General features: G+C 54.2%; 1 protein-coding gene across 25 annotated transcripts in view; it reads left to right on the forward strand.

The window, feature by feature from the left end:
* The window catches only part of PLEKHA6 (pleckstrin homology domain containing A6), a 143,804-nt gene that overhangs the window by 113,130 nt on the left and 11,906 nt on the right, over nucleotides 1–18,768 (forward strand). For 11 of the 25 annotated variants that reach the window (XR_006174201.2, XM_065591537.1, XM_005308251.3 and 8 more), the window contains 12 exons: nucleotides 294–374; nucleotides 3,213–3,281; nucleotides 4,747–4,827; nucleotides 5,530–5,679; nucleotides 7,060–7,155; nucleotides 9,357–9,468; nucleotides 10,165–10,304; nucleotides 11,488–11,637; nucleotides 15,381–15,510; nucleotides 16,525–16,634; nucleotides 17,519–17,701; nucleotides 18,533–18,697. Coding sequence is in view for 23 of the 25 variants with exons in the window: in XM_065591537.1 (XP_065447609.1) it covers nucleotides 294–374; nucleotides 3,213–3,281; nucleotides 4,747–4,827; nucleotides 5,530–5,679; nucleotides 7,060–7,155; nucleotides 9,357–9,468; nucleotides 10,165–10,304; nucleotides 11,488–11,637; nucleotides 15,381–15,510; nucleotides 16,525–16,634; nucleotides 17,519–17,701; nucleotides 18,533–18,697 (1,467 nt within the window). In the remaining 2 variants the exon portion in view is untranslated. The remainder of the gene's footprint in view (nucleotides 1–293; nucleotides 375–3,212; nucleotides 3,282–4,746; nucleotides 4,828–5,529; nucleotides 5,680–7,059; nucleotides 7,156–9,356; nucleotides 9,469–10,164; nucleotides 10,305–11,487; nucleotides 11,638–15,380; nucleotides 15,511–16,524; nucleotides 16,635–17,518; nucleotides 17,702–18,532; nucleotides 18,698–18,768) is intronic. The other 14 variants (XM_005308244.4, XM_065591538.1, XM_005308247.4 and 11 more) reach the window with 6 other exon arrangements.

The following is an 18,768-nucleotide window of genomic DNA, read 5'->3' on the forward strand; positions in this document are numbered from 1 at the left end:
GCGGGGAGCAGAGCTGACTGCATAGAAACTGGGCAGCGATGGCCCAGGTGCGCCAACCCTGCAAGGGGCTGAGCATCTCCTGCGAGCTCCCGTTTGCTCCTGGCGCCCGTCAGCTTCCAGCAGAATTGGTGGCACTCAGCACCTTGCAGCACGAGGCCTGAAGAGCCCTGTCCAAAGCCTCCCTAACTGATGCCGAAGATCACCCCGTACGATGTCCTGAACGTTCATGCTGGAACCGAGGGAGAATCCATGTCTCTGCTGACGTCTGAAATTTCCTTCCTTGTCTGTCGCAGATGAGTGAGAGCGAAACTTTGATCAGTATGGTGAACAGAATGGTGGAGAACTCCTCCCCTAGGGCCCAGCTGTACATGCAAGTAAGAAATCACAGCAGCTCTGCCATCGACAGCCTCATTCCAGCTGCTTTTGCATGGCAGACCCATAGTCCAGCCTCCTCCCACTCACGCAGTTCATTCGGGAACGCGCCACCCCACATCTCCACTCATTGCAACGCCTCACCCGCCTGCGATAGCTCCATCACAAGCTTCGCTGGGACATCCATAAGCCATTCCAAAGCCTACTGTCTGAAGGGACATAGGAAGTCCTGAGTTCTAATCTCCCTCTCCCATCAACTCCCTGGGCAACCTTGGGAAAGACACTTACCCTCTCTCTGCCTTGCAGCTCCCATCTGTAAAATGAAGATGATAAATACTTTACATGTCTATGAGGATTAATTAGTTAAAGACCCCACCGCTGCTGGATATCAGGTTTAGACTTGGGGGCAGGCACTGTCTTTTGGTTCTCTTTGTACAGCGCCTAGCACAGTGGGGTCCTGGGCTGTGACTGGGGCTCCGGTGCACAACAATAATACAAATAATAATAACCCAGGGTCTTCATCTCCAAAGCACAGTCCTCTGTCCTTTGAGCTGGAAGAGCAACCCCATTAGCTGGGAGCAGAAATCGGCTTTTATCCTTTCTGAGCCACCAGAGGGGGGATGTGACACACCCGGCGCGCATGTTACTTCTGCACAGTGCTTTGTATACAGAAAGTGCATATAAGAACTAAGTATTATTATTGTTTCCTCCTGTAATTCCAAACCGCAAACGCACGCCAACTAGGACCCATTCATAAAAGTCACATCAAGGAAAGCTTAGTTAGCATCACCCATTCATGTTTTCAAAGCCTCATTCGTAGATCTGCCATTTGTGTTAACCGAACTCACTTTTGCTGAATGCTTCCGATGTATATTTTCCAGACGTTTGTACAGAACATAATGGGCTGTTGATGGACATAGCAGTGGTCAGGCAGGACCTTAGGCAGGGCACTGGTCAATGTATGTAGCGCTGCACTGGACCCCACGGCTGTTCTGTTCAGCGGAACCTCCTGGTTGTCTCGCTAGGTGGGCTGTTGGGCATTTTGTGCTGCATCGCGCTGAGAAAGGGATAGCGTTGGATGGAAAAGTGAAGAAGTTTGTACCCAATGTGTAAATGGAACGTGCCCCCAGCTGAGAAGGAGGGTGCAGTCATGGAGGATTGAGTACGAGCCTGGGACTCAGAGGAAGTCCCACTGGCTCTCCTGTCCTGCTCTGAGACAGCAGGCTCCCTTGGGCCAAATCCTGATCTCGCAGGATCAGGACCTATTTGCAGCTGTGGATCTCTTAGACAATGAATTGAAGTCTCCTCGCATCCCGTGTGCCGCCCTGGGGAATCACCATTATTCTAGTTTTCCAAGGGAAGGAAAAGTTTTTTAGAGTAAACGTTTTCAGAAGTGCCCACTGACTTTGGGGCCCCATGTGAGACACCTTAGGCCAGCTTTTCAGAGGTGCTGGGCAGTGGGAATGGTGGGTGCTCAGCACCCTGTGCCAATCAGGCCCATAACATCTCAAGTTGGCCACCCAAAACGAGTGGCTGTTTTTGAAAATGTTGTGCCTTTATCTCTCTGCCTTAGCTTTCCCATCTGTAAAATGGTTGTAGTAAAAAGTTGGGGAGCTAAAATGGAAGCACCCCAAATGAAGAGCCTAACACCAGCATCTCACTGAGTTAGCCCTCAGTGGGGAGTGTCAGTGCAGTGTCCCCCAGTGACTGCACCCGCTGTTTCTTTTGGTCTGCTATTGGCCGCTACCCCTTAGCCCACCACTCCGGTGACGATCAGCTTGTCTCAGGGTACATCTACACTACAGGGGGGAGTCGATTTAAGATACGCAAATTCAGCTACGTGAATAGCGTAGCTGAATTCGGCGTATCGCAGCCGACTTACCCCGTTGTGAGGACGGCGGCAAAATCGACTTCTGCCGCTCTCTGTCGGTGGCGCTTACTACCACCTCCGCTGGTGGAGTAAGAGTGCCGATTGGGGGATCGATTGTCGCGTCCCGACGGGACGCGATAAATCGATCCCCGAGAGGTCGATTTCTACCCGCCGATTCAGGCGGGTAGTATAGACCTAGCCTCAGCCTCCCATGAAAGGGGCACTCCGAGACCTTATTCAGCAATTTCTTCTTCCCCATCCCTCTTGTAAGCTACATGCTGAGTCTTTATCTCCTTTTAAGCACACACTCACCCCAGCACCTTCCTACATTACAAGGGCAGGCAAGGCCCGGCCTTGAGGAGCCCCCCCTCATCTAGAACAGCTTCGTTCTGAGAAACTGAGGCACATTGTGACAGCAGCTTCGTGCACGACGGCCCCCACAAAGGCACCACACCGATTTGCACACCCAGCTCCTCTGGCTGTGAATGGAAACGGGGTAACTGCACGGACAGGTGGCTAATTACTGTTGTTTACAAATCCAGGCCCCCGATGTGGTTAAATCATGGAAAGCCTTTGCTGAAGGGGCTAGGAAAGGAGCGTTTGCTTGGCAGTTCTCTTGGTTTGTATATGGAGGTGTGGTGCTTTCTTGGCTTCTCTGGGACTAAGTGGACACTCAGCAGGCATTTCTAAGCCACCATCAGAGCCCAGCTGGACTGGGCTGACTCTGAGGAATTGGGTGATCCTTCTAATCACTGATGGCCAATGCTCTGCATGTGCACACCCTTCACCTCTCATTATTACCCCCCAAGTGTTGTGGGGAAAGAGGACTAGGTTGGTAGGGAATGGGGACGGTTGGGCTGGAAACCTTTCTCAGCAAGGGCTCCAGCAGCCACCTTGGCTCTCCCAAGTGGCTTGTCGTGATGTGCTCCCGGCAGGAGGGAGCAGCAGTGACTGGTTCCTGTTATTGCAGGTGTCTCCCTTCCCAGAGGCCTACAGAGAGACTCTGCACGCCTACAAGATAAGCGAGCAAGACACTGATGTAAGAGCCACGCTCTCTGCTTGCTTGTCTGCCCCGCCCCTCTGCTGTCATCCACCCATCCTCCGCCCCTCAGCAGCTATGCCTTCTCCTGCCCCTTTCTGCGATGTTATTTATCATTGGACGAACATCCTCTCTCATAGCAGAGCTAGAAGGACGCGGGCACCATCAGTATCGTTCGTTGTCGCTCGCTCATGTGGCTCGTTCGTCCTCTCTAGTTCTCGGCTTCCTTTCCACTGCATCCCTCCCTGCTGCTGTGCGTGTAATTGTGTGTGCATCCTGTCTGCTCGGCTTGTGTGTTACCTGCGTGGGTATTTGCGTAGTAAATGTCCCCTGGAAGATTGCAGCTTGCTGCAGGTCCCCACTGTGCAGATCCCAAAGGGATTTCCCCTGTACCCTGCCCACCTGTGACACAATGACGTGGTAAATAGACAGTGGCCCCTCCAGTTGCTAGAGGGGCTTTGCCCCATATCTGTGGCCTGATGAGTGACCCTGGAAATGAAACTCAGTTCCTAGGAAGCCCAATGGATCCTACTGACTTTTCATTTTCTGTGCTGCCAAGTGTGACTGACCCATCTGCTTCTGAGCTGGGGAAAAGGGGAAGGGGCTCACTGAATGGAGGCTAGAAATGAGATACTGTAGGGTCTCTAGGCTATAAGCTAGCGTCATAGAAGATATATCTGGTGCTAAACTGCTGTCAGGAGGACTGGGGGGCCAAATCCTCGTCCCAATCAAATCATTGGGAGCCATTGACTTGCCTGGGATCAGGGTTTGGATCTGTGCCCTGCCTTGGTGAAGATACAGACTCGCTGATCTACCATAATGAACCTTCTCCATCCTTAACTGTGCACCATGGCGTGATGGCAGAACAGACCCCATCTCCCCTCTCCTGTCAATTATCCACAGCTGGCTTAGCACCAGGGCTCTGAGGTCTGTGGTAAAAGCCAAGGAAGGGCTTTCACACCGAAGGGCTCCAGGGAAATGGGGCTGGGAAAAGGTGCAATCCCCATCCCTGTGCGGCTCAGCACCCCCGTCGTGGTGGACTCCCCGCAGTCGGGCTGCGGAGGGACTTCTGCCAAAACTATGACGGGGGGGGGGGGTACATTGGCCAATCAATAATCAGATGTGCAGAGATTATACAGCACCTTGGGGCATGAGGAAATGTGTGGTTTGGGGGAGCCCCAGCCTTCCAGCCTGCCCCGAACAGCCTTAGTTTCCAGCTGATCAAATGCCATTAAAATACCCAGCCCTCTCCATTGTTTGCCCAAAGGCTTTAGTGATCTCAAGACAGGAATGGGGAAGCTTAGCACGCACCAGGCAGTATTGCAGCCCAGAGCCTGGAAGTGGTTGTTACTGGCCAGGCCAGCTTTGTACCTGATCTGATGTCCCTTTACACCTTGGACCCTGGTGCCCCTTGCTCTTCATGTTCTCCCCCCCCCCTCCCTTTTCTTTCCTTGCCCGAGGACAGAAGCTGCTGGGAAAACTGTGTGAGCAAAACAAGGTGGTGAGGGAGCAGGACAGGCTGGTGCAGCAGCTCCGAGCAGAGAAGGTGAGTGGCTGAGGGAGGGGAACGGAGCAGGCTGGTTCCTACCACCCTGGGGGCACCCGGGTGCTGGGGCTAGCCATGCCTTCTGTTGGTGAGCATTGCACTTCACCAGTAGCAGGATTGTAGCCGTTTCCTGGGATCCCTACGCCATCCCCCATGGTGGGTGGATGAAGCACTCACAGGCCTCCCGCCAGGGTGGGTATTTTTGCCTGGGCGGTTACACAGCGCTAGCGGCTTTCAATTCTTACCTGGCCCCCATCACGGTAGAGTCCCTCATATGGTAATTATGGTCCCCTCCTGATACTACCTGGCAAGAGGGCAAGTGTTCTGCCCACGTTGCAGATAGGGAACGGAGGCGCAGTGAGGCCAAGTGACTTGCCTGAGGTCACAGGGAGACTATGGCAGGGCTGGGAAATGAACCCAGATCTCCTGAGTCCCAGGCCAGTGCCTTAACCCTGCGATGACCAACCTCCCTGCTTGCAGGGCTGGGCATTTCTGGCTGCCTGCAGCCCCATCCCCAGGTCAGCCAGATCTGCTTACCCGCTGGCGTTCACCAGGATGGGAGCATGGTTACCCACAGACCATTCTGCTGCAAAAACGGCCCTTTCAGATGCCAACCTCCGGGCTTGCCAAGGCTGAGCGCTTTGCGCGTACGAGGGGAGGGAGGCAATGAGGGTTTAACGATCATCTTATCCCTACCATTAGGAGAGTCTTGAGAGTGCCCTGATGGGGACCCACCAGGAGCTGGAGATGTTCGGGAGCCAGCCAGCCTACCCTGAGAAGCTGCTGCACAAGAAGGAATCCCTCCAGAACCAGCTGATCAACATCCGGGTGGAGCTGTCCCAGGCCAGCACGGTAACAGACGCTCCTCTAGCCATCGGTCCATGAGACTGCTGGGGACCCCTCCTCCTCCTGGGGGTGTCGTGGGGACCCAGACTGGCCCAGTGCTTCAATTTCCCCTGTGCCCTGCCCGCAAGTGAACCAATGACATGGTAATGGCCAATGGTCCTCAAGTCACTAGAGAGGCCTTGCACTATACCAGTGGGTTGGATGGGGCGCCACACGCCTGGGCACTTCTTCACCGTGGGGAGGATGGGATGCAGGAAGAGACCCATGTGTCCTGGGCTGCAAAGTGCCATGCACCCCCACTATGCTGCTTGTGAGGGGAGCAGCTGCCCGGCATAGATCCTGGCGTCTGCAGGCTGCCCGTGTGGCAGGGACCTTCAGCTGAGTGGCTGGAGCCTGGTTCTCCAAAGGAACAGCCTGGGCAGTCTGGCTATTGCTTTCCACGAGGCTGGGGCTGTGAGTGCCTGGGAGACCTGGCACTGGAGGGGGGAATGTCTCTGCCACCTCAGCCGGGTGGGGATAAATCTCTTCTCCTCTTTCCTCTCCTTTGTCTGTGCATTGCCCCCTTCTCTTTTTCTTTCATTTAAAAAAAAGAGGGGGGGGGGCGCAAATCTCATTGTCAACTGAGACATCTTGTATAGGGACAAAAAATCTTAACCCCTGCAGCGCCGAGCTGGGGTGCGTGCCAGGGAGCAATATTTTGGGTTCCCACTTGCCGTTTGCATTCCTTGCTTTTCTGCACTCCTGGTTTGCCTTCCCACCCCCGATCCCTAATGGTGCAATACAGTCATCACCAGCTTCTCTTTGCTTCCAGTGCATGCCCTGCCAGCTCCAAAGGAACTCCGGATTAGGGATTGCCACAATTCCCTGGCTACCCAGGGGCTCATGCAGCACAGATGACACCTGTCACTACATCCTGCCTAATCCACTATTGCCACCATCTCTCCACCGATCCCCTCCCCCATTGTCTGCTGTTCCCTGTGAACGAAGCCCCCCTACCATTTTCTGTTGCCTTCCCCTGATATGCCCCCTGGCTCACATGCCAGTCACAGCCAGGCCTGGTATTTCCACCAGGCAGCAAAGACAAGGGATGCCTTTCCCTAGGTGGATTGAGTTGAGCATCCACTAGGAGGGGGTATGGGCTATGGCCCTGCCGGCCGTATCCTAGCTCCATACTCAGTCCCGTGCTATGACACTACATGCCAGGGCCCACCCGCTGCCCAAGCTCTTCTTTCTCCAAGGTGGGGATCCCCCTCTTAGCAGTCCATCCTGGCTCTGGCAGGCTGGTGAGGGCTGTGTGCTGGCATCAGGCTGAGTATTCCCTGTGCCCCTGATGGACACAGAAAGACAAGCTGACTTCCTGATGGAAATGTTTGCAAATCCCTACAGGCCTTGGCCAACAGCACCATAGAGTATGAGAACTTGGAGGGCGAGGTGTCAGCCCTGCACGATGACCTGTGGGAACAGCTGAACTTGGACATCCAGGTGAGAGAATGGGACTGTGTCCTTTCAGGCCGGTGCTAGTGACTCCAAGCAGCCTGGGATCAGGCGGGGTGCATGGAAATGGAGATCTCCGCCATTCTGGGCAGCTAGACCAGTTCACCAGGGCCTGATTCTGCTCTGGTGTAAATCGGGAGTAACTCCATTGATGACAGTAGAGTTCTCCTCTGTAAAATTGGTGTAAATAAAAGTAAATTCTAGCCCTAAGAGCCCAGCACTTGGAGATTTTGGGTTTCTGTGGGTTTAAGTCACAACTTCAGGACCTGCTTTTCTGAAACCTTCATGTGCAAAAACAAGCGCGTGTTTTTTGGTGCATCTAATTTGTGTGCACAGTTATCACGCCTATGCAGGCAGCCACACAAATTGTGCAGGAAATGGCCAGTTAGGCGCACAAGTGGCGGTGCAATTACTGGGATTACATGTACAAGCTCAGGAACTGCCTGTGCAAATTAGGAACGCAAATGCATGTGGAGTTTTATGCACAGTCATTTGCACACGTGGTTCTGAAAATACAGAGTCAAATTCTCAGTAACCAAGGGTGTAAATCCAGAGTAATTCCATTGAATTCGATACTCATTACTCCATATTTACGCTATGTAACACTGAGCAGAATTTGACCCCTAGGTCTTAAAATGACTTGGGATTGACTCATGACCTGGGGATAGATATTCAGCAGGGTCAAAGTACACCCCATCCAAAACTCTCTTTCTAAAGCCAGCCCAGTAACCTTCCTTCCTTCTGCTTGAACCATATCAGTCATCTTAGACTGAACCCTGCTCCTTTAAAAACTAACTGGTATATAACCCTAGGTCAGCTTCTTCAAGCTTGGCCTTTGCCTCTGTATTAAGCAAGCTCTGCCTCTTTGGGTAATTACTCACTCTTCTGTTCCAATAATGTATTTATTGGGGGTCTGTCTGCTTCAGAGATGGAGCCAACGTAAACTGGGCATCAGCCTCCCTCACTATAAGGTAGAAGTGGCTGTGCAATAACACTTAAACAGAGCGCCATGCAAATATTACCCAGTCCGTCTTCGCAGCTGCCCCAGCGGGAAAGCAGTGTTATCCCCGGCTGGCCAAGGGGGAAGGCAAGGCACAGCGAAAACGGGACTTGCTTAGAGCACAGGAGTTCTGAGTGCCCCAGGACACTCACCACTAGGTGGCACTTACCGTCTGCTGTTCTGTAACGAAGCGGGAAAGGCCCAGGGTTACCAGGAGGGGATGAATTCACAGGATAATTGTCACCTGCTGCTGTAGAAATGCCCTGGCAGCAGCATGAAGGAATCTTTGCAAGATAAACATTGAGGTGGACTCTGGTGGGGATTGAGGTGCCTAGCCCCCATTGATTTCAATGGGAGTTAGGTGCCTAAATACCTTTGTGGATCCCACCCTAGCTGTTCATTTTCCGAGCAGGTGACTGATTCTGATGCCGGGTTCTAGTTCAGGTCCCCTATGTCTGTGACACCAAACAGGTCGGAGGGAGAGGCCAGTAGTCCTGGCCTGCCTTGCCAGTGCCCTGGTGAACGAGCCTATTGCATACTCCAGCCATGCTGGGCCAGCTTCCCCTGCAAAGCCCTTCATTATTCAGTCCTTTCTCATGCCACCTTTCAGTGACTTCTGGGGCACATCCCTGCGGCTCCCGTTCCTTGCTCAGACACCCCCCTCAGTGATGGCACTGGGAGCTCCCTCTGAGTGACCCCAAAGTGAAGGCCCCATGGTTTGGCGCTACGGTATTAGTGGGCAGGAGGAGGCGCTGGGTATTTTTACTGTAGAGCAATGAGGTCAGGGACACAGGGTCAGTCAGGCCTGGCCTCCATCCAACACTTAAATCGCCTAGCTACTTTGCTCGGGGGTGTAAAAAATTCACACCCCTGAAAGAGGTCGTCAAGCCAACCTAAGCCCCGGTGTAGACACCTCTGGGTGGGCGGACAAATTCTCCCTGCTACCGCTTCTCAGAGGGGTAGATTAACTACGGCGACAGGAAAACCTCTTCCATCGCTGTAGCAAGCCCCCACGCTCCGGCGGCACAGCTGCAGCACCGTAGCCAGGCCGCTCTTGCGGCTGTCACATAGACCTCGCCGCAGAGGGCAGGTTGGCTGGGCCGTGCCACACCTCTGTGGCTCGGGGTGGCTGGCTGCCAAGTGCGGCGCCTGCCAGCGGCTCTGACTCTCCGCACCTTGGCCCTTCCAGAACGAAATGCTCAATCGGCAAATCCAGAAGGAGATCTGGCGCATCCAGGATGTGATGGAGGGGCTGAGGAAGAACAACCCCTCCCGGGGCACGGACACTGCCAAACACAGAGGTGAGCGCTGACTCCTCCCTACCCAGCATGGGTCTGCCACTCCCTCCCTCTCCCTGGCCTCGGAGCTAGAGGTCGCTGGCTGCCCGGGTGTCTCAATGCACCTGTCGTCCTCCCCGCTGACACAGTCGCACTGCTTCGTATTGGCTCAGAACGTCACGTGCACCTGGCGCTCAGCGGCATTCCAAGCCTGCTCCCGGCCCTGCCACTATGTCGCTCTCCTGTGGCTGCAGCCCGCAGAGGGCAGGAGTCCTAAGGCGAGCCTGGCTAATGGAGAATCTCACATAGAAAGGGGTCTGTGATTTTTTTGTGGAGCAAAAGGATGTGGGTTGCAGCCCCAGTGCTGCATTAAATGCAGACCCATTGGCGGCCATGGTATCTGGCAGGGTCCCCATGGCGGGTACCTCTAGTTTCTGTACTTCACACACACCTGGCCTCTCTAGACATCCCTGCTGGTTCTCTGGACGTCCCTCTGCTGCGTGTGCCGCTGCCTTGCTCTGGATAAGTCCAGGAGAGAGAAGAGACCCTGTATAGATACCTGCACCAGCAATGACCATCCTGGGCACATTGGCCTCTGGCCTGGCATCGAATGCAGCTCTGAACCAGGCCCTGGTTCATTGGCCCCTTCCCTGCTGTGCCAGCCCCCCTTGAGAGTGAGAGTGACTCATTTCCACTCTCTCCTCTCTTGTTTCTCCGCAGTGGTCGCTGGCCCCTCTGGAACGTACAGCTCCAACAGCCCTGCTAGCCCCTTGAGCTCAGCCAGCCTCACCAGCCCACTGAGCCCTTTCTCCCTGGTGTCGGGCTCACAGGGGTCGCCCACCAAGCAAGGGACAAACGAGGTGAGTGGAGCCGCTGTTGCATGGGGCTAGAATATGTAGCCCTGGGCAGGAAGTGTCTGTGGCTTTTCTCCTCTTGAGATTCTCTTTGCACCAGCAGGGGGCACTCCCGGCTTTCTCCTCCGATGGCGCAGGAGAACGACGTGAACCGTGGGCTCTAACTAGAGCTGGGATCAGGCTGCACAAGTCAGGGCCAAAGTGGAGGTGGATTTGGACCTGGGGCTTTGGTTTGGCCCATTGGGAAGATTGGGGGAGGGTGGGACGTGCAGATTTTGGGTGCAGACTTGGGTCCGGATGCCCTGAAGTCCTGGGACATGGAGAACCAGGGTTTTAGTTCAGCCCATTGTAAAACTGGGGCCATTTGCAGACTTTGGACTGGGACCTGGGTTCCCGCTTTGAACAACATCAAAGGGGACGGATGCTTAGACCTGGGGACTGGGCTCGGGCCCAGCTCTAGTGAACCCTAGAGCTGCATAAAACTCATCCGTTTCCCTTACTTGTGTTTTCCCAGACATTCCCATTGTTCTCTGCTCTCCTAGTTTGGGCTTGAGTCTGGCTTTCGTCAGAGCCCATCAGACAAAGCTGCGACAGTGGCTAGATACCACAGTGTTGGGCACGTTGAACATTCCCTAGGTAGAGAGGGAGGAACTCAGACTGAAGCCAGAGAGTTATGCTTCTCTCTGTGGTTCAGCTAGTTTTGTGGGGCTTCTCATTCGCTGCTGTCTGCCCAGCTGGTTCCAAAGATTCACTGTGATGCAGAACCAAAGGGCAAGCGCCCAGCCTCAGAAAGCGGGAAGAATGGCCAAGGCTGGGCGAGTGGACCTGCTGTGTCCTTTCTCTGGGGGGCTCATTCACAGCAGCAGGTGGGGTTACACTGCCTGGCTCCCATTGGCGTAAACACATGACGTCCAGGTAAGTGGTCCCTCTGTTGAGAGCTGTGACATAGCAGGGGCTGCTGGATGGGTGGGTCTGGTCCCTAGGCTGTTGGGGCGAGTCGGAATTGCTGGGTCCCAGAGCGAGTGCTCATCCTGGAGGGGTGGGACCAGCGGTACTCTCTGGGCTCCAGCTACCCTCACCCTGGGCTCAGTGCCTCTGTTTGTCTGTCTCTTGCTAACTGTCTTTTCCTTCCTGTTCTCTCAGTTTCTCTGCTGTTGCGCCTAACACTCTGGCTTCCTCTCTGCCCCAGGAACCAGGCCCGCCTCGACCTCCCCTGCCCAAATCGTATGTCCCTCTGGAGTCTCCTCCGACTGTTCCTCCGCTCCCTAGCGAGAGCCGCTTCTGGCCATACTCTAACTCCCCTTCCTGGCAGCAAAGCGGCGAGGCGAAGAAGGGACAGGTATCCAAGCGCCTCCAGAGCCGACCTCGGCATCCAGCGGCACGCAGTATCCCCATCCCCCACTGGGAACCGGAGCCAGCTAGCGGGAGAGCCACGGGGATAGCTGGGAGGGGGCAAAGCAGAGCTGACCCTCTCCCTACACCTGCAAACGCTGGGGAGGTATAGGGAGCAAGCTGTCCCCAGGGAGGGGCTTAGCTCCGTGACTGCCCTCAGCCAAGCTGGAGAAGCATGGCATACCCTGGGCATCCAGACCCCCAGCACGGGCAGGGGCTTTCAGTGCTTGAGCCCTTTCTGCAGCCAGGCCCTGTCAAATGGGAAATACTCTAGATTCATGCGGGCATTTTAAGGTGGGTACTGTAACTCGAATCCCTCCCCCTTTGGGGAACTTAGTGAGCTCTGCCCCCTTAACGGCTTATTGGCTGGCAGCATTGGTTCATGAATAGGGCACTGGCCTGGACCCAGGTTCTGTTCCCAGCTGTGCCACTGACCATGGGCAAGTCACTGCCTCACTCCGTGCCTCAGTTTCCCCATCTGTCCAATGGGGGTAATGATGCCCTCCTTTGAGATCAGTGTATAGTGCCACTCACCATGCAAGGGCAGAGTATTCTCATTGTCCGTGGAAATCAATGGTCCATAAAACATTGCCCAGAGAGTGCACTCAAGCCCGTTTCTGGTAAGGCCGTTAGGCTAAACTGCTGATGGATCCATTTGAACTGGGATGACTGATGCTCAAAGACAAATACTCTGAAACCCCCTTAAAGCCAGTCTCGTCTCAGTGTGGAGAAGGGGATACTGTGCCAGCCACTGCTGTGAAAGCCAGGGTGCAGGGATGCAACCATTATGAGCCCACCACACAGGGGGATAGAGGGAGAAGTCCAGGGCCTCTTGCTGGCCTCACTGTGATTCTTGCTTGGGTCAATGTAACACCATTGATGTGAGTAGCCAATTTATTTCTGACTGACACCAGCATGAGAGTAAACTCAAATGTGCAGCGTCACACGCTGAGCAGCCTGGTTCCTGTTTGCTTTTCTCTTCCATTCTCCTGCTGGCTTTCTTTACTCCAGCCTGGATAATTGCACTTCCCGTTGTTAGCTGCAAACCAGCACTAGGCTGGAACGAAGTAACGGTACAGGGCCTGATTCTGATCTCATGCCAGCATAACTGCACTGACGTTGGGTGCGTTACTCCTGATTTACACCCACATGTAAAATTCGAAATACTCACTCGCACAGAAAAAGCACAAGCATGCATGTAACCAAGTGATCTCACACGCGCAAAAGACATGCTAGTGTGCGCGGATGGATACTTGGGCATGCAAAACAATGCCCGTGCACCATCAAGTAACAGCAGGAACCAGCTAGTTCATTATGAGTGCAGATAAGTGCGTGTGCATACAAAGGTTGCACGTATAAATGCAAACGGGCAGGGAGACGACTTTTTGCGCATGCAGACTTTACTCGCATGCAACTGGGTAGCTGCACATATAAAATAGGCGGCTATGCGTGCAAACAGCTATCTGAGCTTGCAGTCAGCTGTCTAAAACGTGCAAACAGTTCCCTGGTTGCATGTGCAATCCCTTTTTTGGGAAGGGTGCAGTTTACTCAAGGCAAAGTTATTTGAGAATTTGCCTTGTGATGGAAATATTGGGCCCACAATCTTTACTGGTGTGAGCTTGTTGAAGCCAGGGGATGAATGTGGCCTATTTAAGTTTATCACAGGATCTCTTTGCAATATTTAATCTTCCCTGTGGCCTCAGCATTTTATGTCACGAAAGGAGATTCTTAAATAAGAACCACGGTGGACTGTGGGGGATCCTGGACTCTTGGGTTCTGTCCCCAGCTCTGTCATTGGCTCGCTGGGTACGTTGGGGCCAGTCGTGTCCCCTCTCTGTGCTTGGCAAGTGTCTAACAGGGTTGTTAATAGAGCTGGCTGGGAAAGGTAAGAATATTTTGTACAAATCTTTGCAAGGAAACAATGTTTCCATTTCATTCAAAAATTTTCCTTAAATTTTCTGTTGTTTTTTTAAATGAAAAATTGTGTTTTGTTTAGTTGGGGGGGGGGGGAAATCCCACTTTTTAAACTTTCTCCCTTCCTCTCCCCGCCCCCACTGAAATAAAGGAGGATGTGGGTTTGGTTTGGTTTTAAAGAAAGAGAGAGAAATGAAGGAAAAACCTATTTTTAAACTTTTTTGTTACCGTCCAGTAGGAGAATGGGGGGGGGGGGGGAAATTCCCAGCAAAATGAAATAAATTTTTTTGAAATTTTCACTTGGAATTTTTTCCTTGAAATTGTTTTTCTTTTTGGTCGAAACGTTTTGTTGAGAGAGGAAAAGATTTGACCCAAACGAAAATGTTCTGATAAAAGGGTGGTTTCGGTCAAGAAGCCTTTGTCATCCCAAAACTCCCCAAATGACAATGTTCCGGGATGCGCTCGTTATGAATGCTGGCCACTCTGAGGCTTAACTAACCCTCATGAAGCTGACTGAGGTCCTTGGAAAGGAGACAAGGTTTTAGAGTGACCAGACAGCAAGTGTGAAAAATCGGGACGGGGGTGGGAGGTAATAGGAGCCTATATAAGAAAAAGACCCCAAAATCAGGACTGTCTCTAAAATATCAGAACATCTGCTCACCCTACAAGCTTTCAAGGAGGTGCTGAGCTGGGGCTGAGGGTGGGAGGGGATTTGGTGCAAGTGGCTGATGTAATGGTTGCAACCCCTGCCGGCTCGTTCTTCCAACCCATCCCATGTCATCTACGCCCATGGCCTACCTTGCCCCCTCCCCCATTCCTGCTGTATTCATTGACACGCTGCAGCAGATCTTGTCCACGGGGAATGTTGTCTGAGCTGAAATGGAAGCAGGAGGAAGATGAACGTGAGCAGGTTCATTGCAGACATTGCGGGAAGACGGGTAGAGGAATAGACCTACAGGAGCCTGAGGAGCCCAAATCACTTGAGCGTCTCCCACCTCTAGTTGATGGATCACCACGTACATAAGCTTTGGTTAACCATCCCTGTGGTTAAAGTGTGGGGTCCGGAGCGCAGCAGCCCAACCCAAATCCCGCTGGAGTTAATGGGAGCCTTTCCACAGACTTGAATGAGCGTTAGTTCAGGCTTTCAGTCAGCAACCTCGGGCTGATGCACGGCCCGTGGAAATCAGTGGGAATCTTTCCATTGACCTCAGAGGGCTTTGGGTCCGATCCCAGGAGACTACGTCCACATTCCCAAACCCAAAAGAAAAATAGCAAAGGGTCTGACCATGGGGTCAACGTGTCTCGTATTTCACCAGGTGAGCAAAATATCCTGCACAAACTAGTTCAGTCACGATCCTGCCGAGAGATGGGGCAAGGCCAGGACAGCTGACCCCGACCCACCGTAGCCCCCAGCCTTCAATGCTTTGGTGCAAATGGATGTCCCAGCCCATGCCTGGTTATGGCTCTGCGGCTCCAAGCCCAGCCTGGATTTTGTCTTTCTCTCTGTCCAGATGACTGGATCTCGTGCTTTGAGTGTGTCTGGGCTGGGGGGGAGGGTGTTGATCAAAATGAAAACCTGCCTAGGTGCCTCTCCCGATTGCTATTTCATTGGTGTGTGTGTGTGTTTCGGTCTTTTCTGCGTGTCCTCGGTGTCTGCTGTCCCTCTGGCTAATGAGTGGCAGAGGTCCGAAGGCAGGGTGTCTCCCCAGCTGCCCTGCCAACAGCTCCTCCTGAACGGGTCAGCTGCTCACCAGCAAATCCGCTCTCTTTCCGCAGTCCAAGTCCAGCTTCGAGCAGACTAAGAAAGAGGTTCATCGGAGCTCCGCCCCCATCCCACCCACAGAGGCTGGGCTCATGCCGACGAGGCAAGAGCTGGATGCTGAGAAGCAAGCAGCTCTCAACAAAGGTACCTCCCATGGCCTCGCCATCTCAGCGCGGGCGGCAGCTCCTCTGTCACCATAAATAAAGTTCAGGCAGGGGAGATCAGGGCTGGAGGCAGTGGCCGGCAGAAGCTCTGGATGGCCCCTGAGGGAGGCTTCACCTCTTGGATTTTGGGTCTGGGGATCTCCCTATCAAAATCCATGGTACCTTATCAGTGCAGGGCACAGTTTAAGAGGATGCAGTAAGCTGGGTTCAGAGCTCACTGAGGCCATCTGCTTGCACCCAGTGGAGCATGCTACCGAAAAGCAGGGAGGGCGTTGGGAGGAGACTATTACCCTAGTATTTCCTCCTGCCCCTCTGGATAGAGGCTATTCCACCCTGCAGCACCTGGGAGAGTCAGGGTCTTGTCACCAGGCCCCCGGGATGCCGAGGTCCCTCCATGTCTGAGGATGCTCCTTCAGGCTCTGCGCCTCCATGGGGGCTCTTTGCTGCATTAACAGATCAGCTCCCCAGCCCTTCCCTTGCATGCTCCCCTGAAGCACACAGTATGATTGCATTGAGCTAGTAATCCCAGCAGGCAGTTGGAAGCTAGGACTCCTGGGTTCTATTTCTGGCTCTGCCACTGACTGACTGTGTTACTTTGGGGTGAGGTCACATTCCTGCTCCATGCCTCAGTTTTCCCCCTGTAAAATGGGTTTAATGATAATCTCTTGGGGTGCTGGGGCTGAGAGACGCTCAGGGGAAAGGTGTGAGGGAAGGGCCATGCGTCCTTCCTTGCGCATTCCCAGTGACGAGTGGCCCGGCAGCACTCCCCTGGAGTACACAGTGAGTACGCAGCCACCCCCCGCCAGCGGCGGTGTGAGCACATCCTCTGCACCCAGCAAAGATGAGCAGTGAAGAGAGAGGGCAAGGAGCAGTGAACCACCCAGGCAACCTTCAGCTCAGGGGAACTCTTGCCAGGTCCCAAACCAGCATGGGGCCCAGGGGTAGCCAACTGATTTGGGTTCAAGCATTTACCTTCTCTTCTGCTTCTCCCCAGTTGGCATCGTTCCCCCGAGGACCAAGTCTCCCACCGATGAGGACTCAGCACCCACTTCGGGAGTGATCAGGAGGAGTACCAGCAACATGTCCAACGGACTGAGCTCCCGGGTAGGCTGCGGCTCTCTGCTTTGCATGTCACTGGGGATCCTGGGATGGCGTGCAGGGCCCGGCGGGGGGAAGTAGAGGGGATGCAGGGATGTGGATCGGGGCTGGGGTAGGAGATGGGAAATTGTACAGGGTGCTGGAATGGGCTCCTGGGAGGTGGGACGGGTGCAGAGGTGGAAGAGACTGGGATAAAATAAAGGAAGCCCATAGGAGGTGTCTGGCTCACAGCCCATTTGCCAGCTTCCCTGGAGCATTCAGGAGAGGAACTGTGAGAGGCACAGGAGTTTGTCTGAGCTGTGTTGACCCAAGGAGGTGGTGTTTGAAGCCCTTTGTAGGAAATGCCACCTGTGCAGAACCCCCGGCTTCCCTAACCGGATTAGCGTCTGCCTGACCCTGCAAGGCCTGGGAATCCTTCCCCTGGATATTGAACTTGGTCTGAATGTCTGAGCTCCAGTTCAGTGTCTGTCTGCGCCTCCCTGGCTGCCCCACAGCTGAGCTGGGGCTTCTCCGTCCCGCTGTGTCCCATCCACGGTGCTTCTCTCCTGACCAGCCCTCCCATTCCCACCAACACACACCGCTCTGCCAGTGCCCTTCAATCCCAACCCACAGGCCCCTGCTAGCCCAGCCCTGCGCTCCCCTCCGCCACAGCTCTGCTGATGCTCTTCAGTCCAGCCCCCTTGTTCTTCCCATCCTGGGCTTCCCAGGAACAGCTGCTGAGACACTAATTGTCTCGCATAGAAACCTTTCCCCTAGACAGCAAGCGGAGAGCAGCAGCCTCATGGCGTTGATGTCCTATGCCACGGCTGAACCCACTACTGGGGGACACTAGGGTCCTAACCCACGCTGCGGCCCTTCTGTAACCATGGGGCTTTTTGGATTCTCCCCAGGAGAGGCCAAAAAGCGCTGTGTTCTCCAATGAGATGAAGGCAAAAATGAGCGTGGAGGAGCAGATCGACCGGATGAAACGCCACCAAAGTGGATCCATGAAGGAAAAAAGGCGGAGTTTGCAGCTCCCAGCCAATCAGCAGCCAGACGCTCCCAGCACGAAGGCACCCGCGTCATACAAAGTGGTAAGGTCTTCCCTGGCAGTCGTCAGGTTTGGGGGTGGCATTTGCATTTATCCCACAGGCCTGCCTCAGAACAACATCTCTGAGCTTGTCCAGTCCCCGGGCTCCTCTGGGGTTTCTGGGCCAACTCCCTTGGCGAGGATTAGTCCCTGCTCTCTCCCAGGAAGAGGGTATTCTGATCCAGGACTGCAAGTTCTCCCCTGACCAAAAGGCCCTGTTTGGATTTGCCTGGAGGCCGTCTGATCTAATGTCTAGAGCGCTGGACTGGGACTTGGGAGACCTGGTTCTCTTCCCAGCTTTGCCACTGGTCCACTGAGTGACCGTGGGTGAGTCACTTCCCCTCCCCATGCCTCAGTTTCCCCATCTGTAAATTGGGGCTAATGATACTGTCTTCCTCTGAAAAGCGCCTTGAGATGTACTGATGGAAAGTGCTGCCGAAGAACCAGGTGGTATAGTTATTACTAAGGCTGGGGCCTGTGATGGGTCAATAGTCAGATGTTTGGGGGCATGAAGGGCAAAACCGGTGGAGCGTGAGGAAAGCCCATTGTAGGGTGCTCGAAGGAGGTGAGAGATGGGGATATAGGGAAGTGCTTGCCAGGAGAAGGCAGGTGTGGGAGTCGCTCTGAGGCTATGGTGATGGGCTCGGATGGACGAACAGAATGAACCCTGGGGTTTCTAGAGGAGTGGGTGAGGAAGTGGGGGGCAGAAGCCAGCGAGACTGAGCCACCTCTTGCATTTGTGAGCCCTGCGCACCCACTCTGTGAGCCAGCAGGGGCATGACCCTGCTGGCGGACCGTCCTGGCTCTGAGGTGGCAGCTCTGTGGCCCGTTCCAGGTGCGCCGACACCGCAGCATCCATGAAGTGGACATCTCCGACCTGGAGGCAGCGCTGCGCACCGAGGACTCTGGCAAAGTCTACGAGACACCGAGGGAGGAGATCGCCCGGCTACGCAAGATGGAGCTGGAGCCACAGCACTATGATGTCGACATCAGTAAGGAGGTGAGGCCTGGCCCCACTGGAGCAACACACCTTAGGGATGGCAATGGGGGCAGGTTGCTATGGAGACCGTG

Source organism: Chrysemys picta, chromosome 4, assembly GCF_011386835.1.
Source record: "Chrysemys picta bellii isolate R12L10 chromosome 4, ASM1138683v2, whole genome shotgun sequence".
NCBI classification, from domain to species: domain Eukaryota; kingdom Metazoa; phylum Chordata; order Testudines; family Emydidae; genus Chrysemys; species Chrysemys picta.